General features: G+C 39.5%; 2 protein-coding genes, 1 long non-coding RNA gene and 1 pseudogene across 6 annotated transcripts in view; 2 read left to right on the forward strand and 2 right to left on the reverse strand.

Annotated features, from left to right (window-relative positions):
* tgfbr2b (transforming growth factor beta receptor 2b) overlaps positions 1 to 4,064 on the reverse strand; it is a 31,243-nt gene extending 27,179 nt beyond the window's left edge. Inside the window, exon 1 of the mRNA XM_088328440.1 lies at positions 3,346 to 4,064. Coding sequence (XP_088184566.1) covers positions 3,346 to 3,406 — 61 coding nt within the window. The 5' untranslated portion in view covers positions 3,407 to 4,064. The remainder of the gene's footprint in view (positions 1 to 3,345) is intronic.
* A 2,559-nt stretch (positions 4,065 to 6,623) lies between these two features.
* Positions 6,624 to 16,769, forward strand: LOC148370704 (uncharacterized). The gene is made up of 3 exons (XR_015849705.1): positions 6,624 to 6,715; positions 9,323 to 9,382; positions 16,726 to 16,769. It is a non-coding gene; the product is annotated as an uncharacterized LOC148370704 (long non-coding RNA).
* Positions 11,326 to 20,603, reverse strand: part of rbms3 (RNA binding motif, single stranded interacting protein) — a 243,788-nt gene continuing 234,510 nt past the window's right edge. For 2 of the 4 annotated variants that reach the window (XM_088328442.1, XM_088328441.1), the window contains exons 12-14: positions 17,914 to 18,000; positions 17,447 to 17,550; positions 11,326 to 11,713 (exon numbers count right to left, since the gene is read on the reverse strand). In XM_088328442.1, coding sequence (XP_088184568.1) covers positions 11,692 to 11,713; positions 17,447 to 17,550; positions 17,914 to 18,000 — 213 coding nt within the window. In that variant the 3' untranslated portion in view covers positions 11,326 to 11,691. Of the gene's footprint in view, positions 11,714 to 11,745; positions 16,444 to 17,442; positions 17,551 to 17,913; positions 18,001 to 20,603 lie in introns of those variants that run through there. The other 2 variants (XM_088328443.1, XM_088328445.1) reach the window with 2 other exon arrangements.
* Positions 12,679 to 12,779, forward strand: LOC148370706 (5.8S ribosomal RNA; annotated as a pseudogene; the record flags this gene model as incomplete).

Raw genomic sequence — 20,603 nt, forward strand, 5'->3', positions numbered from 1 at the left:
GATACGATTTTATTTAAAATTAAACTTCAACATTCTTATCTAGCATGTTAATCATCACATTGAAAAATTTTATATTAATCTTGATAAAAAAATGTTTTATTTAAAATTAGCATCTTTGAAATGAGATATTTTCGCTCATCTTCAGAAAAAATATACATAAGACCAATGGTTTCTGACAATTTATTTTTGCAGTGTAATTACATATTTAGATGTAAACAAATCTGGAATATAACTATGGTACCAAAAAAAAATATATAATTTTTTTTTTCTTGCTGGATTTAAATAATTCCCACAACGAGTCCAGTTCCTAAATGCGCCCAAATTCGATTGTATGCGAAAAATAGAAAAAAAGAAACTTAGTTTGGTTCAGTGAAAGTAGCTTGCTGGTGTTTGCGCGCCAGCTGTGCCGTAAAAGCTGTCTTTGTGGCTTTGCTGGGTGGAGTCGGCCCTGCGGTACGGTGCCGCACAACCTGAACCCAAAAGAGAAAAAAAGCCGCTGCATCTTTAAGTGCACAGAGCAGGATGTTTTGTAACTACATTCTCAAAAGAAATTCTACCACTTGTTTCTTGGAGCAGGGGCGTGGGGAGGGAAAATATCGAGGACTGGTGTCAGATAATGACATTAGTACGAGAACTCAAAGAGAAGGGGAGCGGGTTGTTTGTAGCCAGCGGGGAGGTTTTTCAGCATTATTGTCAGTAGGGCAACCTCTAATTAGGGGCCGACGGGGGCCTTTTAGCAGCCCTTGACTTAGGGGGGGGGGGGGGGGCAGCCGGGTTATTCTTTGGTCGACCAGACACCAAATATGGACATACCACGTCTAGGATCATCCTTTGAACATCTATATTTCGCACTGATCACTTCATGGCTCTGTGGCTAGGACCTTGACTCGGCCCCTTGGCTGAGAACAAGTGTCTCGGCCCGTGGCTTTGTAGTGAATTATGAATTGACCGATAATGGGTAATTGATAACGAATATAGAACAATAACCCTTACAAAATGTACAAATATTAAAAAGAAAATAATATACTCAACCAAACCACTACTGGACATCTTTTGGACTCAATCTGGTCTGCGCTGTTTTAGTCGCAAAAAATAAATAGCGTTGTGTTTAATCAATCCACTGTGGTCTAAATTGTATGTTGTTGCTGTCTTAGCTTAACATCCAAATTAAGCCAATAAAGGTTGTCTTGAAAACAACGTATTTTTAACCGAATAAAGACGTATTTTGGGCTAAATTTGGTCTGTTTAAGTAAAAACAAAAAATATCTGACCATGTCCACTTTAATCAAAAAAATAAATCAAGTTGTGTGTAATCCATCCAACATGGTCCAAATTAAATTTTTGTAGCAGTGTGAGCTTCATCGAATGTCCATATTTAGCCCCCAGAAAGACGTCTTGAAAAGGACGTTTTCTTAATTTCCAACCAAGAAAAGACTTCTTTTGGACGTCGGATTTCAAGGGTTCATCTCACCGGGTCCGATTTTGGTCCCAAAAGTAAATTGTGTGTTTTGTCCATACATAACCCTGTTCCCCAACAAGTCTGTTTTTTTTAACTTAATGAGGACATCTTTTGGAAGTGGTATTTTAGGCTGAATCTTCCTCCCCAAAAAACATCTAAAATCCAGTAGTGTTTTGTCCATCCAACGTGGTCTGAATTATATTTTTGTTGTTGTGTTAACTTTGTCTAGTGTCCATATGTCGCCGCTAAAAAGACATCTTAAAAATGACGCCTTTTTTCAACAAGATAAAGACATCTTTTGGACAGCAGATTTTGAGGTATATCTGGTCTGTTTAATGCAAAAAAATAAAGGTCTAAAATCGTGTTGTGCTAATTAAATGCAAAATAATGCAAATTCAATTTTAGCTTCGTCCCGTGTCTATATTTAGCCCTCAGTTTTTTTCCGATGAAATCTCAAGACAGAACCTTGGTGTCTTTTTAACATAATTTTCAACTATTTTTTCTGGCAGTTACCTCTTCAAGTTTGATTTCAAACGAGACGACAAAAAACACTGGAATGAGAATAGAAGCACAAGGTTGCCTTGAAAAGGACAGGTATTTTTTTCCAACTAAATAAATAAACCAAATAAAAACGTCTTTAAGACATCAGATTTTGGGATGAGTCTGGTTAGTTCTATCCCTCATAAAAAAGGCCGTTTTTGAGCCATTTTTTAAAAATTACCCCAAGTACCCCCTAAAACTATAGCATTTTAAAATTATTTTCCTTAATAAAGGACATGATAGGCTTATGTATAATAAAAACGCTAAATGAAGTATAAAATAAAAAAGGGAAAAACAAAAAAATGTTAACAATGCACCGTCAGTAATACTCCACTGCCTTGAAATGGTTCAGTCCATTTGATTCCTTGCACCATTCCCACCTCTCCCAGCTCCTCTTTCATTCGGTTGGTGTTCTGTGGAGGTTCCGCTGTATTACTGTAGAGTATGTTATACAGTGTTTATGTTAACAACTATTTTACCAACCAATACGATGACTTTTTAATCATCAACAGATATTAGTCTTTATTTTAGCTGCATTGAATCAACAATGATCAGCCTTGCTTAATTGTTGAATATTTAGAAGCTTTAAGTGTAGTCATCCTCCCAGGTCCAGCAAGGACATTCACCGTTTTTTTCTGTAAAAAGCACACACAGAAACTATAAAGAAACACAAAACCTCCCCCTAAAATATTTGTATAAGGTTGTCAGTGTTTTCCAGTGGATCCGTTTGAAGTGTAATGTGATGTTAACGAATGAGAAGTGACACTCTTGAACAATGTTAAATGATCCTAAATCACCTAAAATTGCTAAAAAGAGGAGAAAAAATAACCAGTCAGACACAGGGTACTCAGCACCCCCACAGCTCTGAACCCAAAATTGTCCCTGGTCTGTTTTGTTGTGCCCATCCAAATATAATTGTTGTTGTATTAACTTCGTCAAATGACCACATGAAGTCCCCAAAAGGATGTCGTGTATTGTAAGTATTCTGGACGGAGCTTCGGTGACTTCTTAACGCATTCTCAACTGTTTTTTTTTTTTTTTTGCTGTCAGTTTCTTCTTCATGTAAAACTACCCCAAACAAATACCGAAATGAGAAAAGAAGCTCAAAAGGTCGCCTTGAAAGTAACATCTTATCACCCTAATGAATACGACTTTTGGACTGAACTATGACGTCTTTATAGCTAGTTTTTATTGCCTTTTCTATTTCAAGTTTGGCTTCAAATGAAGTTCGACAAGAATGAGGGTAAACGAGCGAATAAAAGAAGGAAAGGAAAAGAGAAAATGGATCCACCTCGAATTATCTCACAAGTGTCTACAAAGAAGTTCGAGGGAACAGGCCAACTCACCGGCTCGGAGGAAGAAAAACCCAGCCCAGAAGAACAAAGCGAATATGCGAAGCAGCTCCATCGAGAACCGGAGCGGAGCCTCGTCGCCTTCTCGTCAAGCGGCTCAATTCGGTTCCGAGTGGGGGCAAAATCCGGCGAACTTTCTTCGAGTTGGGAGGAAGGAGGGGAAGAAATCTACATGACACAAGTGGACTGGAACCTAACTGGACTTATCTTCTAACGGGAAGTCTTTTGAGTGGGGGTTGGACTTCTTTTTCCCCCTTCTTTCCTTTTTTTCTTCCTCCTCCTTGAGTCAGGATCACAAATTTTTCAAGCATGTCATTTGCAGGTCCAAAACTTGTAATGACATGTTCCGAAATAACTATGCTGGAGGGGAGGAGGGGTTGGAAAAAGGGGGTGGGGGTTGGTGGTGTTGGGGGTCCACCTACGCACCAGGAGCGTCTTTTAAAGAATTCACATGTGATACTTTTCTTGAATAAAAACAGGCCTACAAAATAAAAACACAAAAACAATTTAGAGAACTGAAATGAGACGTTAGTGTTGTTTTCTTATTTTTTTCCGCTCTTTTGGTGTGTGCTTGACTGTGGCGACGTCACCGCATTGACGTAGCCGAGGCATAAGCGTGGTAGAACTGTTCCTTTAAAAATAATTTTGAATTTATTTGTTATTATTTTGTTTGATTTTATTTTATATCCCAAATTTATCAGTACACCCCTGCTTCCTAATCTTCTGTCAGCCAACGCTGAGCATGGTACAATAGCATTATCAAGTTTTATTCACTTTGCATTCTTGAGCAGTGACGTAATCGCTCAGTCGTGACCGTGTGACCACCGCCTACGAAAGACCAAATGTGCCAAAAGGAAAAAAAGAAAGAAAAATTAAAGTATTGTACAAAGGCCGGGAGAGGGATGGTTGCAACCAGGCTGTACCAAGACACATAACAGGAAATGAGTAGTTAAGGTAGCCCACATAGGTTGTTAGTATCTGACACACATCCTACTACCAGAGGGCCCCAATCGAGGTTTGAAATGAGCACGTGTGTCCAATCACCACTCATCTGTGCCAAATTGTCCTGCACCCTTTAAAAAAAGAAAATCTCCACGTGTTTATCAAGTCATGTTTATATGTACAGGTATAGCCCTTAATCACAAGGAGTCTCAAAGGGCTGCACAGGACCACAGATTAATGCAAACCACACACTATGATTACACATCCCCTGATCTAAAACCTACACGAGGGCAATGAAAACCTCAAAAACCTCAACATGAGGAAACTGAATAAACCTTGAGTTTGTTGAGTGATTCTCATTTTTTATTTTGTCTGCCATTGTCATCCTGGTTTTCATTGTCATTTATACCTTCATGTCAGGTTAGGTTGTTTGTTTACAGTTTCTCTGTTCCCTGCGTTTTCCAGAATTCCAGAATTCCAGACTTTGTCAGGTTTGGTTTTTGTTTCTGATTTCTTGTATGGACATTTTAGTTCCTTTGTGCTTACTTGTTTGTTTGGTATTTTGTTAATAAGTACTGTCCTTGTTTTTGAGCACACCTGCGTCCGGTTCCCTATACAGATTTTCCTTTGTGATCCCCACTTCAGAACTCATTCATGTTGTATACCGGGGTTCAACTGTATGCTGGAGTACGTAGTAGTGAGTAGTAAGTAGTCGTTTTTCCTCCAGTTAGTCTTGTCGCTTTTCTGTGCCCATGTTTTGCAATGAGAGTTTCTAACACACCACCCCCCAACCCCACAGGCGATAAAAATGCAAAGATTGCAGACTAAAAGATGGCGAGTGTTTGAAGCTTCAACTCTGAACTTTGCCTTCATATTTGAAGACAGAGAAGGCTTTTCAGGGTCTTAAGGAGCCTTTTGTGTACCAAAAACTCATTTTCTGCGTGGGAGATGTTGCGAAAGACCCGTCAGCTGACCTCACAAGAATGTCCAGAAAGATTATGTTGAATCTGTGTGGGAATTTTGGTGATTCACATTTTTATTTGACCAAAGCTGACCAGAATGCTTTGAACATAGAGAAAACAAGTTTGCGGATTGAGGAGGAGGCAGATAATTTATCCATTTTTTTTTTACTAAAACAGAAAATAATCCTTAAAACTTCCTATTTCTTCAAAGATTTCCTCGCTTTAGTGCCCTCATTGCCATCTTGGTGGCCTTGGGGTAGGCCGCCCACCCCGAGACCGGGAGTCATACCTTAAAGCTACAACATTGGCACCCACTGCCTCCCTGCTTGGCGCTTGGCATTAAGGGTTGAATTGGGGGAAAAGGTCATCTAATGAGTCCCAACGACAGATGTCGCAATATATCAGTTGGGTAGAACTATCAATGCATCATTTACTGTACATAGTCACATGTGTGTATATGGGAGCCGACCCCTGATTAATCAGGGTTATGGCATGGGAGAAGAATTGCCTCTTTAGTCTTAATAATAGTCCCAATTTTAAATTGCTTACGACCCTGCACCTTAACGAAGTTAGTGCCTTCTTTATATTTCTTGATCATAAGCTCTGTTTCCATTGTTATCATGTTTTTGCTTCCACCTTTAGCATCATGGTAAATCTTGGACCCATAATAAATAAATACAGTAAAAATATACAGTATTGCATTGCTAATGTGCAATGTCTTTCCAAAGCACACAACATTCTGGACTGAATGAAGGGAATGGCATTGTTGGGAGGTCATTCAGCCGATAGCATACGTGTATTTAATATGACGTCGACCAATAGTAGACAGGCATCTTTGAGACTTAATTTCATGCCCAATATTATTGGTTGTTGACGTCGTATGGTGAGGAAAATTTTGTAAGGAAAGGGCCACAAAAGCATCTTCCTCCACACCTTGAACGGAAAATATCATAGGGTGGGAAACCTTACCCTGGGGGTGTACTGTATTTTTCTTTTGAGTTAAACTCTCAAAGATGAAAAAGTCAATTTGGCAAGATGAGTTGGGCCGATCTGTCAGGGCTCCTCAGTCACTAACTTATGCGGTGAGAGCAAATGACAAGTATCATTACCAAAATTAAAGAGAGTACAATATCAGAGAAAAAAACGACCCAATCATAACTTCAGTAGTGCATGATGCATTGACGGTTAAAAAGAAGTCTCTTAAAATGATAGTTTGACTTTTTTTAATTTCACGTGACTCATGATATTTAAAAACAAAATAAGAACCAGATAAAATGGTGAAAAAAACCTAGTCATGGTGGTTCCGGTCTTGTATTAAATGGAGTGCATCTTGGTGACTGGTGGCGCTCCCTCCCTGCCACGCCTTAAATGCCGGTGGCCACAGCTGCGAAGGTTTTTTTTTCCGAGTCATTGAAGAAAAAAAAGGAAAGTGTGGCCTGGACCTCATTCTAAAAAGGCAGGTTAGTGGAATCGCTTTGCAAGATGCAATAAAAGATTGCTAAAAACAAAGACCGAGCGAGCTGGATACAAAACTGATTGGCTGTAAAAGCCCAGTAGTTAGAGAAGGTCGGAGCTGGTGTGAGCGGCTAACTTTAGCGGCTTGCGGGAAAAGGTACTAAAAAGGCCAGTAAAATATTTTGAGAGGGAAGAAGAATTGGTCAAATGGTGGGACTCTGAATCACTATTGCAATAGAGGCTGGTCGGGGCATGGAACTAATAATTAACTGGCTAATGAAGGAAACTGGAGAAAAAAGGGTCTGAAACATAAATCATGGGACTTGGTGTATTATTAGGTATTTTCAATGTAATCAAAAAGGTTCCAAATAATGCTATCATATGTTCAAGTTTGACAGGTGAGCCACATACTTTTGAAATAGTTTGAAAAATCTTCCACAGAAGTGAGAGATAGAGAAGACAATAACATGTGTGTTTGCTTGGCTTGGGGATTGTTTACACTGGGCAGTTTGAGTTAACATCCTCAAACATTTTGGACCAAAGTTATTTATTTTATTTTCTTCTTATGATAACACGTTTAAGTATGTCACATGCGGTGAGCCGCCCACTACAGCGGGTCAATTTTCTCTTTTTTGGTATGCTGAGGTATTATTGCTTTTTTTGTTCTGTGTACTTAGTTCTTTTTAGTGGTTGTTGATGTTTTGCATGTATCGGTTTGTTTTGTTTTTTATTTTTATTGTCATCTTGGATGCTGTAATACTATTGTAAAAACTGAAACAATTAGTACAACAGTATCTATCTATCTATCTAAAAAGAAAAAAAAACTAACAATAGCGGCTAGTGGCGAGCCATAGCCTTCAGTTGAGCAGCTAACATTAACAGCTAGAGAAGGAAACAGTTGAAAAATGAATGAGCATCACGGAATTCAGTAACGTTTGCTTGAACGAGAAGCTGCAGAACACACTGAAGGACAAAGCATGATCAGATGACAATGACAATAGCAGCTAACAGCGAGTGATGGCCTGCAGCTGAATAGCTAATATGAAAGGCTAAAGAAGCGAAGAGCTGTGAAAAAGCGTAGCAGATGCTGAATCACGGAACACGGTAACGTTTGCTTGAGTCAAAATGAAAAACAAGGCATGAGCAAATAACAATAACAATAGCAGCTATTGGCAAGCCTTAGCCTGCAGGCGAGGGGTTAACATGAGTGACCAGAGGAGAAAACGATACGTAAAAATAAGCGCCAGTTGTCTGAATCACAGGACTTGGACTCAGCAGCGTGTGGTAACGGGTTTTAAGTTCTAGCCCTGATTTGGTCCTCCGTGAAAGTAAAATGGAGGCAAAACATATCAGCTTCCCAAAGGGCATTTCATGTTGTGTAATAGCAGATTTCTAAATTGAATAATAGTGAAAAACAGAAACAAATCCAATACCCCCAAAAATTAAAGTAACTGGTCCTTCTCTGCAGGTTAGCTTTATTTATCGATCCCTCATGAAATTTCCGGGATATAGGGAGGAATGTGTGGGACGGCTAACGTCAGGCCTTGCTAGCCAGCTGCGGCACATCGTCATCTCGCCCCCAATGTTGTCTGGCTGCTGCCATGGCAATGTTTGGGTTTCCCTCGCAAATTCCTGACTTTGGGCCTTTGCACAGACATGACAAATGAATCCTATGAATCCAAAGTGGATTTGAGTCTTTACACATGTTTAAAGCTTAGTTGGGCCTGAATGGTCTCACCTTTTTTTGCAGATCCATCTGAGTCTCGTCGGCGCAGAGGAAACACCTGGAACAACTGTTCAGACTGCAAAAGATTGAGTGCTTAAAGAATCAATTTAAATTTGTACGTACTGAAAACTAGGCAGCATTGTAAGATTCGGCTGAACCTCAGCCTGGGTCTTTTATCTTAAATGCTCGTTATATTAGAAATAAAAACCAGGAGATGACAAATTCTCTATTTAATGGATGCCAAAAATAATAAATACACAGCTGATAATCAGTATGAAGCGGAAGAAGACTGTCCAATACAGTCTTCTGCCTAGTCTTAAACTGTCTTGGCCGCCCACCCATGCAGGTTGGGGTGGGGAACGCGGCCTCTTCCATGTGCTTTTGTGATACTCAATGGTCTTGACTGGTTCCAACTGGATAATGTGTGCAACAGTGCTTTTAGATAGTAAGACAGCAAGCATTGAGGGTCACAGCAACCTAGCGGTTCAGCTCAAGTCTTTTAGCTAGATGCTAAATCCAACAGTACAAATAAGTGTATCAACTTCAGCCATATATAGATATTTTTGTGCAAACCGCCACAGTGCATCATGTCAATTAATTCAAAGACCACAAGACTATAATGGTAAACGAGAATTGTTATAATTCCGCCCTGTGCAACGCCTTAGAGATAGTACAAAATGCTTCAAATGTTACTTGCACACAGATGTCAGATTGTAGCCTTGTCTGTACTACAATAGTGTCCATATTAAAAAAACTTCTCGGAAAATAGTTCAACTCCAGCCTGAGATTTTACCAACATTCTCAGCATCTGAAATTTGACAAGAAATTCAGACCTTCGACAATAACTATGAGAGCACACTGATGTTTTTTTTCCTTGTGTTTTCAGGGAGTCTGGAATCCAGAAGCACCGATCCTCGCTTGTAGACTGCAACACTGCACTTGTAAGGTATTTTTAGCACGGAATTTTCCACATTTGTCTCTTGTGATGCTTCACAAGCGTATCGGGATGAAGTCTTCAACACTTTTGCAGCTATAGATATATTCAATTTCTGTTGCTTCTGGACTTCTTGATCCCTATTTTTGTTGTGTCTCCATCATGACACAAAATCTGATAACTTCAGTGTTTGGACGCTGCACTCTTGTGGCACTCTGTGTTGTTGCATCTCCATCATCTGAAACAAGGAGCTATTTGGCACCGAAGAAGAGAAGAGGGAATCTGGGAAATTCTTTAAATGTTCCTACTTTACTCTGGCTGGTCCAGTGGAGTAGAGGGTGGATTTAGAGGCGGAAGAAACTGCCACGTGGGCTTAAAATTAAAACCAATCTTAAACGCTTCAATTTTTGAGGATTGTCCTGCCTTGCTTTAATCGCCTCATTTTTAACAAAAGTACCTATTGTTGATTGGCTCCGGCCATGCAACTTAAAGGAAGTAGCGATTTATGTGCTTGTTCTTATTTCTTGATCATCACAAGTCCTATTTCCATGGTTATCATGTTTTTGCTTCTCCCTTTAGCAACACTAACTCTCGGGACCCATAGCAAATAACTACAGCACAAAAATACAGTATTGTATTCAGGGTTGGGTAGGGTTACTTTAACTTGATTACTTTCAATTACTTTTGGATTACTCCAATACCAAATATGCTAATAAAAGACAAAATAAACTAAATATGAATACAATTATGACTCACAACACATGGTAGGCTTTCTCTCCTGGCTTTGATCTCTTTGATCTCTGGCAAAACTAACATAAAATGCGACAGAAACAAAATTAAAATAAATCCAAACAGCTTGCCAACATCATTTTTGCCGTTCAATGTATTCCGTTACTCCCCAAGCCCGCACAAAATTTAGTAATTTTATTCATATTTAGTTTTTTTTGTCTTTTGTTAGCATATTTGGTATTGGAGTAATACAAAACTAATTGAAAGTAATCAAGTTAAAGTAACCCTACCCAACCCTGTGTATCTTTTACAAAGCACAAGAGATTCTGAAAAGAATTAAGGCATTGTGGGACATTGTTGTATAAGCATTGTCATGATGTTGAGATTCAAACCAATAGCCGAGCAGTATTTTATATGATGTTGTGATGTCAATGAACAGTAGACAGGCATCCTAGCAGCCGAACGCAGCAAAGCTTGAATTGTCTACGTATTTGGAAACACCAAATTATTTGTACAGAATGGGAAAAAACATCTTGTTCCACACTGTAAAGTGAAAATCCCTTTCTCTGGAGTTAAAGCTTTAACTTTACATAACATTAAAGAATGTGTTTTCTTCACTGTCTTTATGCAATATAGAGTGAAAATCCGATGTAAATCTACTGTATTTCCCTCAACGGTTTCTTCATGTCAATTGTTTCTATGTTTAATAGTGAGGGTGTAGCAATATGTGTATTTTTTAATGTAAATCATTAAAACTTACAAACTAAGATAAAAATAATGTTCTGAATCAACATTTGAAACAGTTAAACAGCTAAAACGTCACACATTTCGGCTAGGCGGCAGCAGCTAATGCTAAAATTAGCACACACTCAGATAGCAGGACTCAAAACTTTGCTGATAACAAATTATTAAAAGGTCATGTCACTTATATGCATTAACACGTAATGTTTTAATTATATATCACTTTCGGCATGCGGTGCTGAAAAATCATTTTATTCAACACTGTAAAGTAAGGGTGGGCAAACTGGGCACGCAGGCCAGACCTTGTATTAGTGCCTGCCGAATGAAACGAATTGATATTATACGTTTAAAAAAGGTACTATTAGTTGTTGTTTTGGAGCCACTCTTGTACCCATTAGCCATCAAATCAGTGATTTATTTTTCTCCTCCTTGTCTGGCCCGTTTGCCATTTTTTTCGACACAATAAGGACCACGACTCAAAAAAGTTAACCCACCCCTGCTGTAAAGTGAAAACGTCATAAGGCGGGGTTGCTGTATTCCTGGGGTCGACTCTACTTTGAGACCACCGATGCAGGATTTGGTTGAATCCGTTCCAAAGAGTCAATTGTTCCTTGTTAAGTTGTCCTTGGCGTGGAAGCGTTGCCTCATTACCTTGATCTTGCCTTTGTATCGACAAGGACGTCTATTGATCGGCCTTAAATAAGAGCGAGGACGGAGACAGGCGTCCATCGATCCGTCCGCAAGTTCCTTTGATGACGACCACTTTACGCCCAATCAAGTGAGGAAATCCCGTTCAGCAGGTCCGGCCTGTAATTAGGGATTCAGGGTTACTGGAGGGGAAGAGAGGTCCGTCATCTTTGGTCCTCGTTTTCCCTGAATGCAAAGGAAAGACGACAGAGCCCATGTTGCTTTTTGACTTTTTTTTAATTGAAAGCTTTATCAGAGAGAGAAAAAAAAATCTAAGTTCACATCCACAGATGTACACATAGCTTGTCAAATATCACACACACTGTGCACCATGTGCAAGGCGGGACTGTGTCCTTTCTGGTCCTGAATAAAAATAAAAATAGGTAAACAAAAAGCTGCTGTGCCGTCCTGGTGGCGTTTTTCCTTTTCCACGTGGTCAGCCTTTTTTCTCGGTGATGGATGCAAGGCGTATTTCTCTGATTTAAGTCACGACGGCGCTGCCAGGCCAATCGATAGCTTTCATCCAAAGTCAAGCCAAGCATCAATTAGAAAGCGTCGCTTCCCGGTTGTGAGCTTGTGCAGCCAAGGGTAATTTTCTCATAAGTCAAAAATAAAGATGGACTGATACGCTACTTGGGTTCGTTGGAACCAACCTCCTGAGTTGCTTTGAAAAAATAAAAAAATCCCCCCAAAATCCCGGAATTGGTCGGTTAAAAAAATAAATGTCTTGTATTCCTTGAAAAAAAAAAACAATACAGTGGGACCTCGCTACTTCGCGGTTCGCGGCTCCAGAGCTTCGCGGTCTGTAATGGTTAAAAAAAAATAAAAAATTAAAAAAAATTGTGCATTGGGGGTCACTCCCGGGCCGCGCGACAGAGCGAGTTCGGTGGACGCGGTGTCACACGGCGCGACGCGAGAAAAGGCGGCAGGCTCGTCCGACGACACCAGTAGCGCGGCGCGATGACAGGCGGCCGTCCGCACGCGGCGGGCGAAAGGCGGCGGACGTGCGCGGGACCCTTGCAACTGTGTCAGTGTCGTGCGTATCGCGCCCGAAAGTACCCGCGCTGCGACTGAACGGCACCCAGGGTAAAAACCCTGTCGTGAATTTGTCTCCGATCGTCCCGGGCAGACGTAAAATCGCCCAGCTGTACGACTTTTAGCGGTGGATCACTTGGCTCGTGCGTCGATGAAGAACGCAGCTAGTTGCGAGAACTAATGTTATTTGCAGCTGCGATTGGCTGGCATAGGGTAAGGGTTAAGGAATAGGGTTAGGTTGGGTTAAGAAATAAGTCAGGGTTAAGGTGGGTTAACGAATAGGGTAAGGGTTAAGGAATAGGGTTGGTGTTAAGGAATAGTGTTAGGGTTAAGGAATATGGTTAGGGGTAAGGAACGGGGTCATGGTTAATGGAGATAGCGCGGCTTTACAGTAAGGAACTTTGCCAGAGTCAAGGGTGTTTAGGCGGGTTAAGGAATAGGGTTAAGATAGGTTAATGAATAGGGTCAGTATTAAGGAATAGGGATATGGTTAAGGGGGTTTTGATGGGTTAAGGAACAGTTATGTTAAGGGGGTTAGGGTGTATAAGAAATAAGGTCAGGGTCAGGAATTTGGGTTATAAAAACATTCAAAAGCCTCCCAAAATGTTTTTGTCCAGCTTGGTTAACCCCCCAAAAATAACAATATGGGCAAAACGAATTTAAAAACGTTTCTAGTGATATAGGAACAAAAACCCGGATCAATTTGTCTCTTTAACTCAAAAGATTGTCTCATTTCTTAGAAGACGACCCAGGAAGTTAAATTCCACCAACCCAAGTTATAGATTAGTCAATTTTTGTCCCTTTTTGGGTTAGTTTTTTTTTCCATGGAAGCAGGTCTTACCAAGGGCCAGGAACAGCTTCCCAGACATTCTGAGAGGACTGAAAAAGACATTTCAAAGTGTCGGCAAACAATATTTGTGTGCAGAAAAACCAAGTACAGTCAACGAGGGAGTGACATTTCCCAACAGTCACTGATTTCCAGTTCCATTGAAACTCATCTAGCGCTCTGTTGAAAAACAAATGAGGGTCATTGAGGCAGACAATTGTCCTCTTTTGGGTATTTTTTAGAGGTAATTGTCTTTTTTCTGGTTAAATAGTAAATATAATAGGCAAACCCTTTTTTAATTTGGTTCATGATCTGGGCAGTCGCGTTTGTAAATAAAAATGTCTGATTTACAAAATCAAAACCTGCAAGTTTGTGTCATGCTATTTCCCCCTGCAGGGGGCAGACATTGTCCAGCTTTCCAAGACCCTGTAAAGACTCCTGTGGGAGTTGAGCATTATTAAAGCTATGCACAGATGATGATGATGAAAGTGTTGAGGAAGGGGACACAAAAGAATGTAAATGAGCTGCAATTTGCAGAGAACAAACACAAACTAGCAATTGTTTGGCTCATATTTCAGCTCTAAAATTGCAGCACAAGAAAACTCCTGCCTCTTTCTCGACATTGATTCTCCATTAGCAAAAAATGATGCATGTCTTCCTATTTGCTGTGTTTTTCCTCCTTTCTCCTGTAATTTTATTACTATTGAATCGGGGGGCCGTTACTGGGAACGATGCCAATGTTAGGAACAGAGAATTACTCTGTAAAACAAATGCAAGGGAAGGAAATGACGACCAGTCAAGTAAAAATGAGCTCACAATTATTTAATGTCCTAGGGTTCCGTTAAATTTAGGGGTTTAATAACCATCAATCGTTTTTGGGAGCATCTTTACAATAGGAAGAAGAAGCCAACAAAATTAAAGAAGAAATCTGATTAAAAATCAAAGCTGCAAAAAAGAAAAACTCTCAATTACAGTTCACAATTATTTTAGGTTTAAGCGTTCTGTTGAATTTAAGGGGTAAATGGTCTGCATTTATGAAGCGCTTTTCAAGTCAATGAAGACCTCCCAAAACCGCTTTACAATGTGCTTCACACTTACCCATTCACACACACTCACAAACTAATAGGGACTCAGCCATGTAAGGCGCCTACCTGCTTATTGGGGGATTCAGTGTCAACATATAACACAGAGGAGCCGAGAATCAAACCTGCTTGATCGTAAAACGAGCGCTTTACCTCCTGAGCTAATGCCGCCCTCCAAAAGTTTTTGGGGGGAGCGTCTATAACAAGAGCAAGAAGAGGTCCAAAAACAGAAAAAGGGAACTTGAAGGCTAAAGCTGGAAAAAAAAATATTAAAGGGAAACTCAAAGCTAAATTTCACCTATTTTAGTTGTAGGGTTTTTGTTGAATTCAGAGGTTAATGGTTCTTTTGTTTTTTGGGAGCATTTTTACAATGTAAGGAAAAGGACAAATAAATGAACAAAGAAAGTTGATTGAGGGCTAAAGGAGGGAAAAAAGCCGTCCACGAAACGAGAAACTCAAAATAAAAGTTCACAATAATTTGGGGTTCTGGAGGTCTTTTAAATTTAGAAGTGAATAACCCTCATTTGCTTTTGTGTCCTGTTGGAGCATCTTTACAACAGCAAAAAGAGGCCAAAGAAATGAACAAAGGAAATCGGGTTGAGAGCAAAACCTGTGAGAAAAAGCTGGTCATGAAAAGAGAAACTCCAAATGAAAGTTCACTGTTGATTTGTGTTCTTGGTTCTGTTGTTTTTAGTGAGTGTTTTTACAACAAAAAGAAGAGACCGAAGAAAATGAACAAGAAGGTTAAGAGTTAAACCTGGAAAAAAGGGCAGACTTGAAAGTGTTTTTTTAGAGGATCCTTAAGGACCCGTCCGGCCGTCGAGGTAAAAAAATAAATAAACAACCGGCGCAACAACAACATCAACAACAACATCATCAACAGGCAGAAAATGAGAAAAGAAAATGAAAATCAAAACTCTGGTTTCAGAGTGTCTTTTCATCTTTGGTATAAAAATGGCCGCCCATGGGCTGCATTTGATCAACGACTAGGAAAAAAAAAACTACAGAAATTGTCAACAATTTCTTCTATTGCTTTTTTGCACTGATTCATCTCAACCAGAAGCTAACGCTAACTATACTGCCACTTTATTGGGGGTGCTTTTTGTACATTTTATACATTTTCCTCCTGGCTCTTTTGAAGATTTGACAAGCAAAGCGGACAAAAACATTTGAAAGCTCATAAAAAAATCTGGCAAGATGAAATAATGAAAAAAAAAAAAAAAAACAGCTTAGCGTTTTTTTTTTTGCAAAGCGACATTGTTCTTATAGTTCCTTTTTGTTCTCTTATTGTGAAAAATCTCAAGTCTTTCTTTCATGTTACACACCTGACATAAATTCTTTTCAAGAAAAGAAAAAAGTATGTACAGTTTATGGAGATAGATTCCTTATCCTCTTTAAACTTGCCCTTCCCGTTTCTGGAAGTGCTCCAAAAATCTTCCTTGGCGTTTTTTTCCCTTGTCCTCAGACTTGCAAAAAAAAGAAGTCTCTGGTGCCCTTTAAAATAAGGCCATGAAGATTCAAGAAGAAAGAAACAAACAGGAAGTTTGTTCTTTGATGTTTTCTAGAAAAGTAAGCTCAAAGACTACAACGTAAAAAACGCAAGGTTTGAGGAAGACAATCTTTCTACTTACAAAATAAACTTGACTCACATTCCACCTTTTTTTGTTGTTTTTGTTTTTTTTTGTTGTCACTTTCTTTGAGAAAATGTCCTACCTTGAGCCCCACCCTGTGGGCAGGTCTTCACAATTTCATTTATTTGCACTGTGCCCCCCCCTAACATCCATTGCTTTCCTTTTTTTCTCCTTGTCCAGGAAGAAAATGAAAAAAAAGGTCTCTTTTTTTTTTTGGTGCCTGGGCAATCAGGAATCAATCTGCGCCTCTATTTTTTTTGTTTTCTTCCTCACATTCACAGTGCAGCCACCTAAAGTCTGAAGGCAACGCTGTCACGGAACATTCTGGCGCGTCGTTGCTATCTGATGACAGAGGAAACACATAAACATATGATTGCAATCAAAATAGCCCCTGGCTTATTAAGTCCACAAATACAGTAGATCCCCGTGATATGCCACCCCACCTTAAGCTGTTTTCCCTCTACGGTGCGGAATACAATTTGATACTAAAGGAAGAGGCAAAAACATGATAAGCATGGAAACAAAACTTGCGATTATGAAATACGGAGTGGGCACATGCTTTGCTACTATTGGTAAGTTGCACGGCCACAACCAATCCACCATCACTGTTTTCTCTTCCCTCAGCATCCACCCGCTACTTCGCTCGACCGGCTCAAGGCACATCAAGGTAAATCAAATTTGATTTTTTCATTACATGCATATTAATTAATAATGCTATTTGTTCATATGGCTGTCAAATACCATATTTAATGGACTATAAGTTGGACCTAAAAAACCCAAATTTGCCATAAAAATTTGAAAGTGCGCCTTGTAATCCAGAAAATACAGGGTTATTTTGGTTCATTTTTAGCAAGAATCCTGCAATATAAAACCAAACAAAAACAGTGTTCATAATCATTATTTAGCTCCCGTAGAAATGAATATTTATTTTAAAAATATAATTATAACATTAGAAATGCTATATCACTCAATATCACCTCAAATTAAATAACACCATGAAAATCTGTTCCTTGCAGAAGTTATCAACTCTTCTTTCCTTTTTCAGAAATGTTGTCTCTATTTTACAAAGATCGATCATTAGAAGATGGTAACCGTATTTCCTGGGCTGTTAGGCGCACCCCTAAAAAAGAAAAGTTGTTATCTGGTGTATTGAAGATCTGGAGCTGATTACCGTAAGGTTTCTGTCCCACAGTATACGGAAAATTGACTTTACAATCCCCACCTCAGAACGGATTCTTGTCATATCCGGGGGTCTACTGTACTCTACTTTGTTTAACTAGAAAACATCTGTGATGTATTTCTCAATTGTAACGTAGTTATTCTCTCTTCATTTCGTCCGACTTACTTGGACTGGTACGAGTAGGCAGAAACGTGGTCGGCACCCCCGTCCATCTGTTGCTCCTGCGACGAGGGTGCCACTGTTTGGGGGGAGCCGTCTGTCACGACACCCTGATGACACAAAAATCAAAAAGAAAAACAAAAATAGATACATAAATAATAGATAATTATAGATGAAAAACCATGGCTCAACAAAGTTAGTATTGGACTCCAGCCTGGTAGTGGTAAGGACCCATGCTGAGCACATGAGGTAAGCCACATTTTGACAATCATTGGACAACTGGCCCTAAATGGTTCTCAAATATCAACGTTTCGTTTACATTATTTTACATTACCAAGTGTTCTTTATTCAAAAACGAAGCTAACATGAAAGTGTAGATGCCAAATGGTTTGATAATGTCTTTGGATCATTGTCCAGGAAGGTATATAACATTTGTTTGGACCAATCATCCCTTCATTGAGATGTCATCTTACTTCGACTGGGACAGCCGTTGGAGGCACAGCAGTGTACTGGGGAATGAAGGTCCCTTGCATAGGCGCTGCAGCGGCAGCAGTCAGGTACTAAAAAACACAAAAAGTCACATAACATTCATGAAAATCCTCGCAATCAATCAACGGGAACTTTGTCAATAAGATGTCCTTCAAATGTAGTCTTAACGACACCTCTTTCTGCTTGGAGACATCTCCTAGCGTTTTTCTTGTGAGTCTCTTATCTTCTGATCTCCGGAGACACTTTGTCCACGTTTTGTCACATAAGAAAATTAGATTAGATTGAAGATGCTTGTGATGCTAATTGGAACGTGACTCGGTGGTCGATCATTGATGTCCCCCTTCTCTTATATACATCTGTCTTTGTACTATTTAATAAAACATTCGTCAGTAGAACCCTAATTTTGCCGATATATAAAGTAGACCCCCAGGATATGGCGTCCCCCGCCTTATGGCATTTTCACTTTACTGTGTGGAATGAGATGTGTTTTTTCGGGCCCCTTTTAAGGCATTTCCCTATTATACAACAATAAACACATTATTGTGTGTCTGCAGAAACTTAGGTTAAGTCTCAAAGACTGCTATTGTTCGACGTTGTATAAAATGCTTGCCTGCTATTGATTAAGAATGCGTCACCTTGACGATGCTGATACACTATTGGCTGAACAACTTCCCACAATGCCTTGCTATCTCTTTGTTGAATTCAGAACCTATTTTGTTTCATAAAATATTTTTCAAATCAGCAATACCTTACTTTATTTATTGGCCATGGGTCCTAAGGCATGCAGTGATGCTATAGGGAGAAGCAAAAACATAAATACCATGGAAACTAAGCTTGCCATTATCAAGCAATGAGAAGGAGGCATACAAATTGCTAATTACTTAGTAGTTATTAGTTTTGATTTTAGTTCAGTGTCTATTGGCCCCTCTCTGCATCCACCCAATTTTTGTATTGTATTGTATTTATTTATTCAGCCAGTATAAACCATAAACATGATATATACAAGAAATCATTTGACACACCAACACTCAATAATGATAAAATAATAGATTTAAAAGAATAAAAAGAATAGAGTAAAAAATATATTGTAGTGTATAATACAAGGTAATTATATAGAATACAGTAGTTTAAAAAGAAAGAATATGTAAATAACAAGACTAGAGTAGAATAGGTCGGGGGAACGCCGTTAGCATAATAATACTATACATAATAACCTAGATCAATTCCCGTTAAACATACGGATAGCGGAAGGGTAAAAACTCTCTTTAGGACGTGAAGTCTTGCTTGCAATGGAGCGAATACGGTGACCTGACGGCAGGTAATCAAAGTACCTGCTAGCAGGGTGACTGGTTTCGTCTATAATTTTTAGTGTCCGTTTTCTAGTTCGATCGATGTAGATACTTTGCAGGGACGGGAGGCCAGTACCTATTATTTCCTCTGCCGTCCTCACTACTGATTCCATCTTTGACAATTCTTTCTGATTGACGCGACCAAACTAAACTGTGATATACCTAGTTAAAACGGATTCAATGATAGCACGATCAAAAATTGACTAGAATGGATTGACGGACTCCGAATGATTTGAGTTGACGAAGGAAGTAGAGCCTTTGTCTGGCTGACTTTAGAATATCAGTAGCATTGACAGTCCATGTGAGGTCAGCTGACAAGTAAGTACCCAGAAACTTAAATGAATGGACCAGTTCCACCTCGCTACCATTAATTGACAATGGCACATGCGGGGGAGGCTTAGTACGGAAATCTATTATAGTCTCCTTAGTTTTACCTACATTCAATAACAAATTACTCTCATGACACCAGGTGAAAAGTGAATCAATTTCTGCTCGGTATTCAGTTTTGTCTCCATTTGAAATAAACCCAGTAACCGTGGTGTCGTCTGCATATTTAGCAAATAGTGAATGGTCAGAATTGGGTTGACAATCATGTGTGAATAGGGAAAACAAAGTTGGAGACAATGGACGGCGCTGAGGCGTACCAGTGTTGAGGACCATAGAACATGAATCTTTCTCAACAATGCGAACAGACTGTTCTCTATTGAGAAGGAAAGCTAAAATCCAATTTGATAGTAAAACGGGAAAATTGAGGTCATGAAGAAGTTTAAAATGCAGTTTAGAAGGAATGATAGTGTTGAAAGCCGAACTAAAATCTATGAATAAAACCCTAACGTATGAATTCCTTTGCTCAAGATGACTTAGAATCTCAAGAATACAAATTGAAATGGCATCATCTACACTTCTATTAGCACGATACGCGAATTGATTTGATAGTAGAAAGGACTTCATGAATTTCAATACGATCTTCTCGAAAGTATTCATGATCACGGACGTGAGTGCTATGGGTCTATAATCGTTCAAACATAAGACATTGTTCTTCTTCGGGACCGGTACAATTGTAGCGCGCTTCCAACACGAGGGTACAGTAGCAGAACTCAAAGACCAATTGAAAATACCAGTAAAGACAGGGGCAAGTTGAGAAGCACACTCTTTGAGAAGGCGGGGTGAGAGTTTATCAGGGCCTGGTGATTTCCTCTCTTTCAACCTCCCGAAATCACGTCTTCCCTCCTCTTCACTGATGATCAAAGGATTGTCGTCCTCGGTCACCGGGGCTGGCACAGGAGTACTACTATTGTCCTTGTCAAATCGGGCATAAAAGTCAT

Source organism: Urocampus carinirostris, chromosome 2 (genome assembly GCF_059441175.1).
Source record: "Urocampus carinirostris isolate Australia breed hairy pipefish chromosome 2, RoL_Ucar_1.0, whole genome shotgun sequence".
Taxonomy (NCBI): domain Eukaryota; kingdom Metazoa; phylum Chordata; class Actinopteri; order Syngnathiformes; family Syngnathidae; genus Urocampus; species Urocampus carinirostris.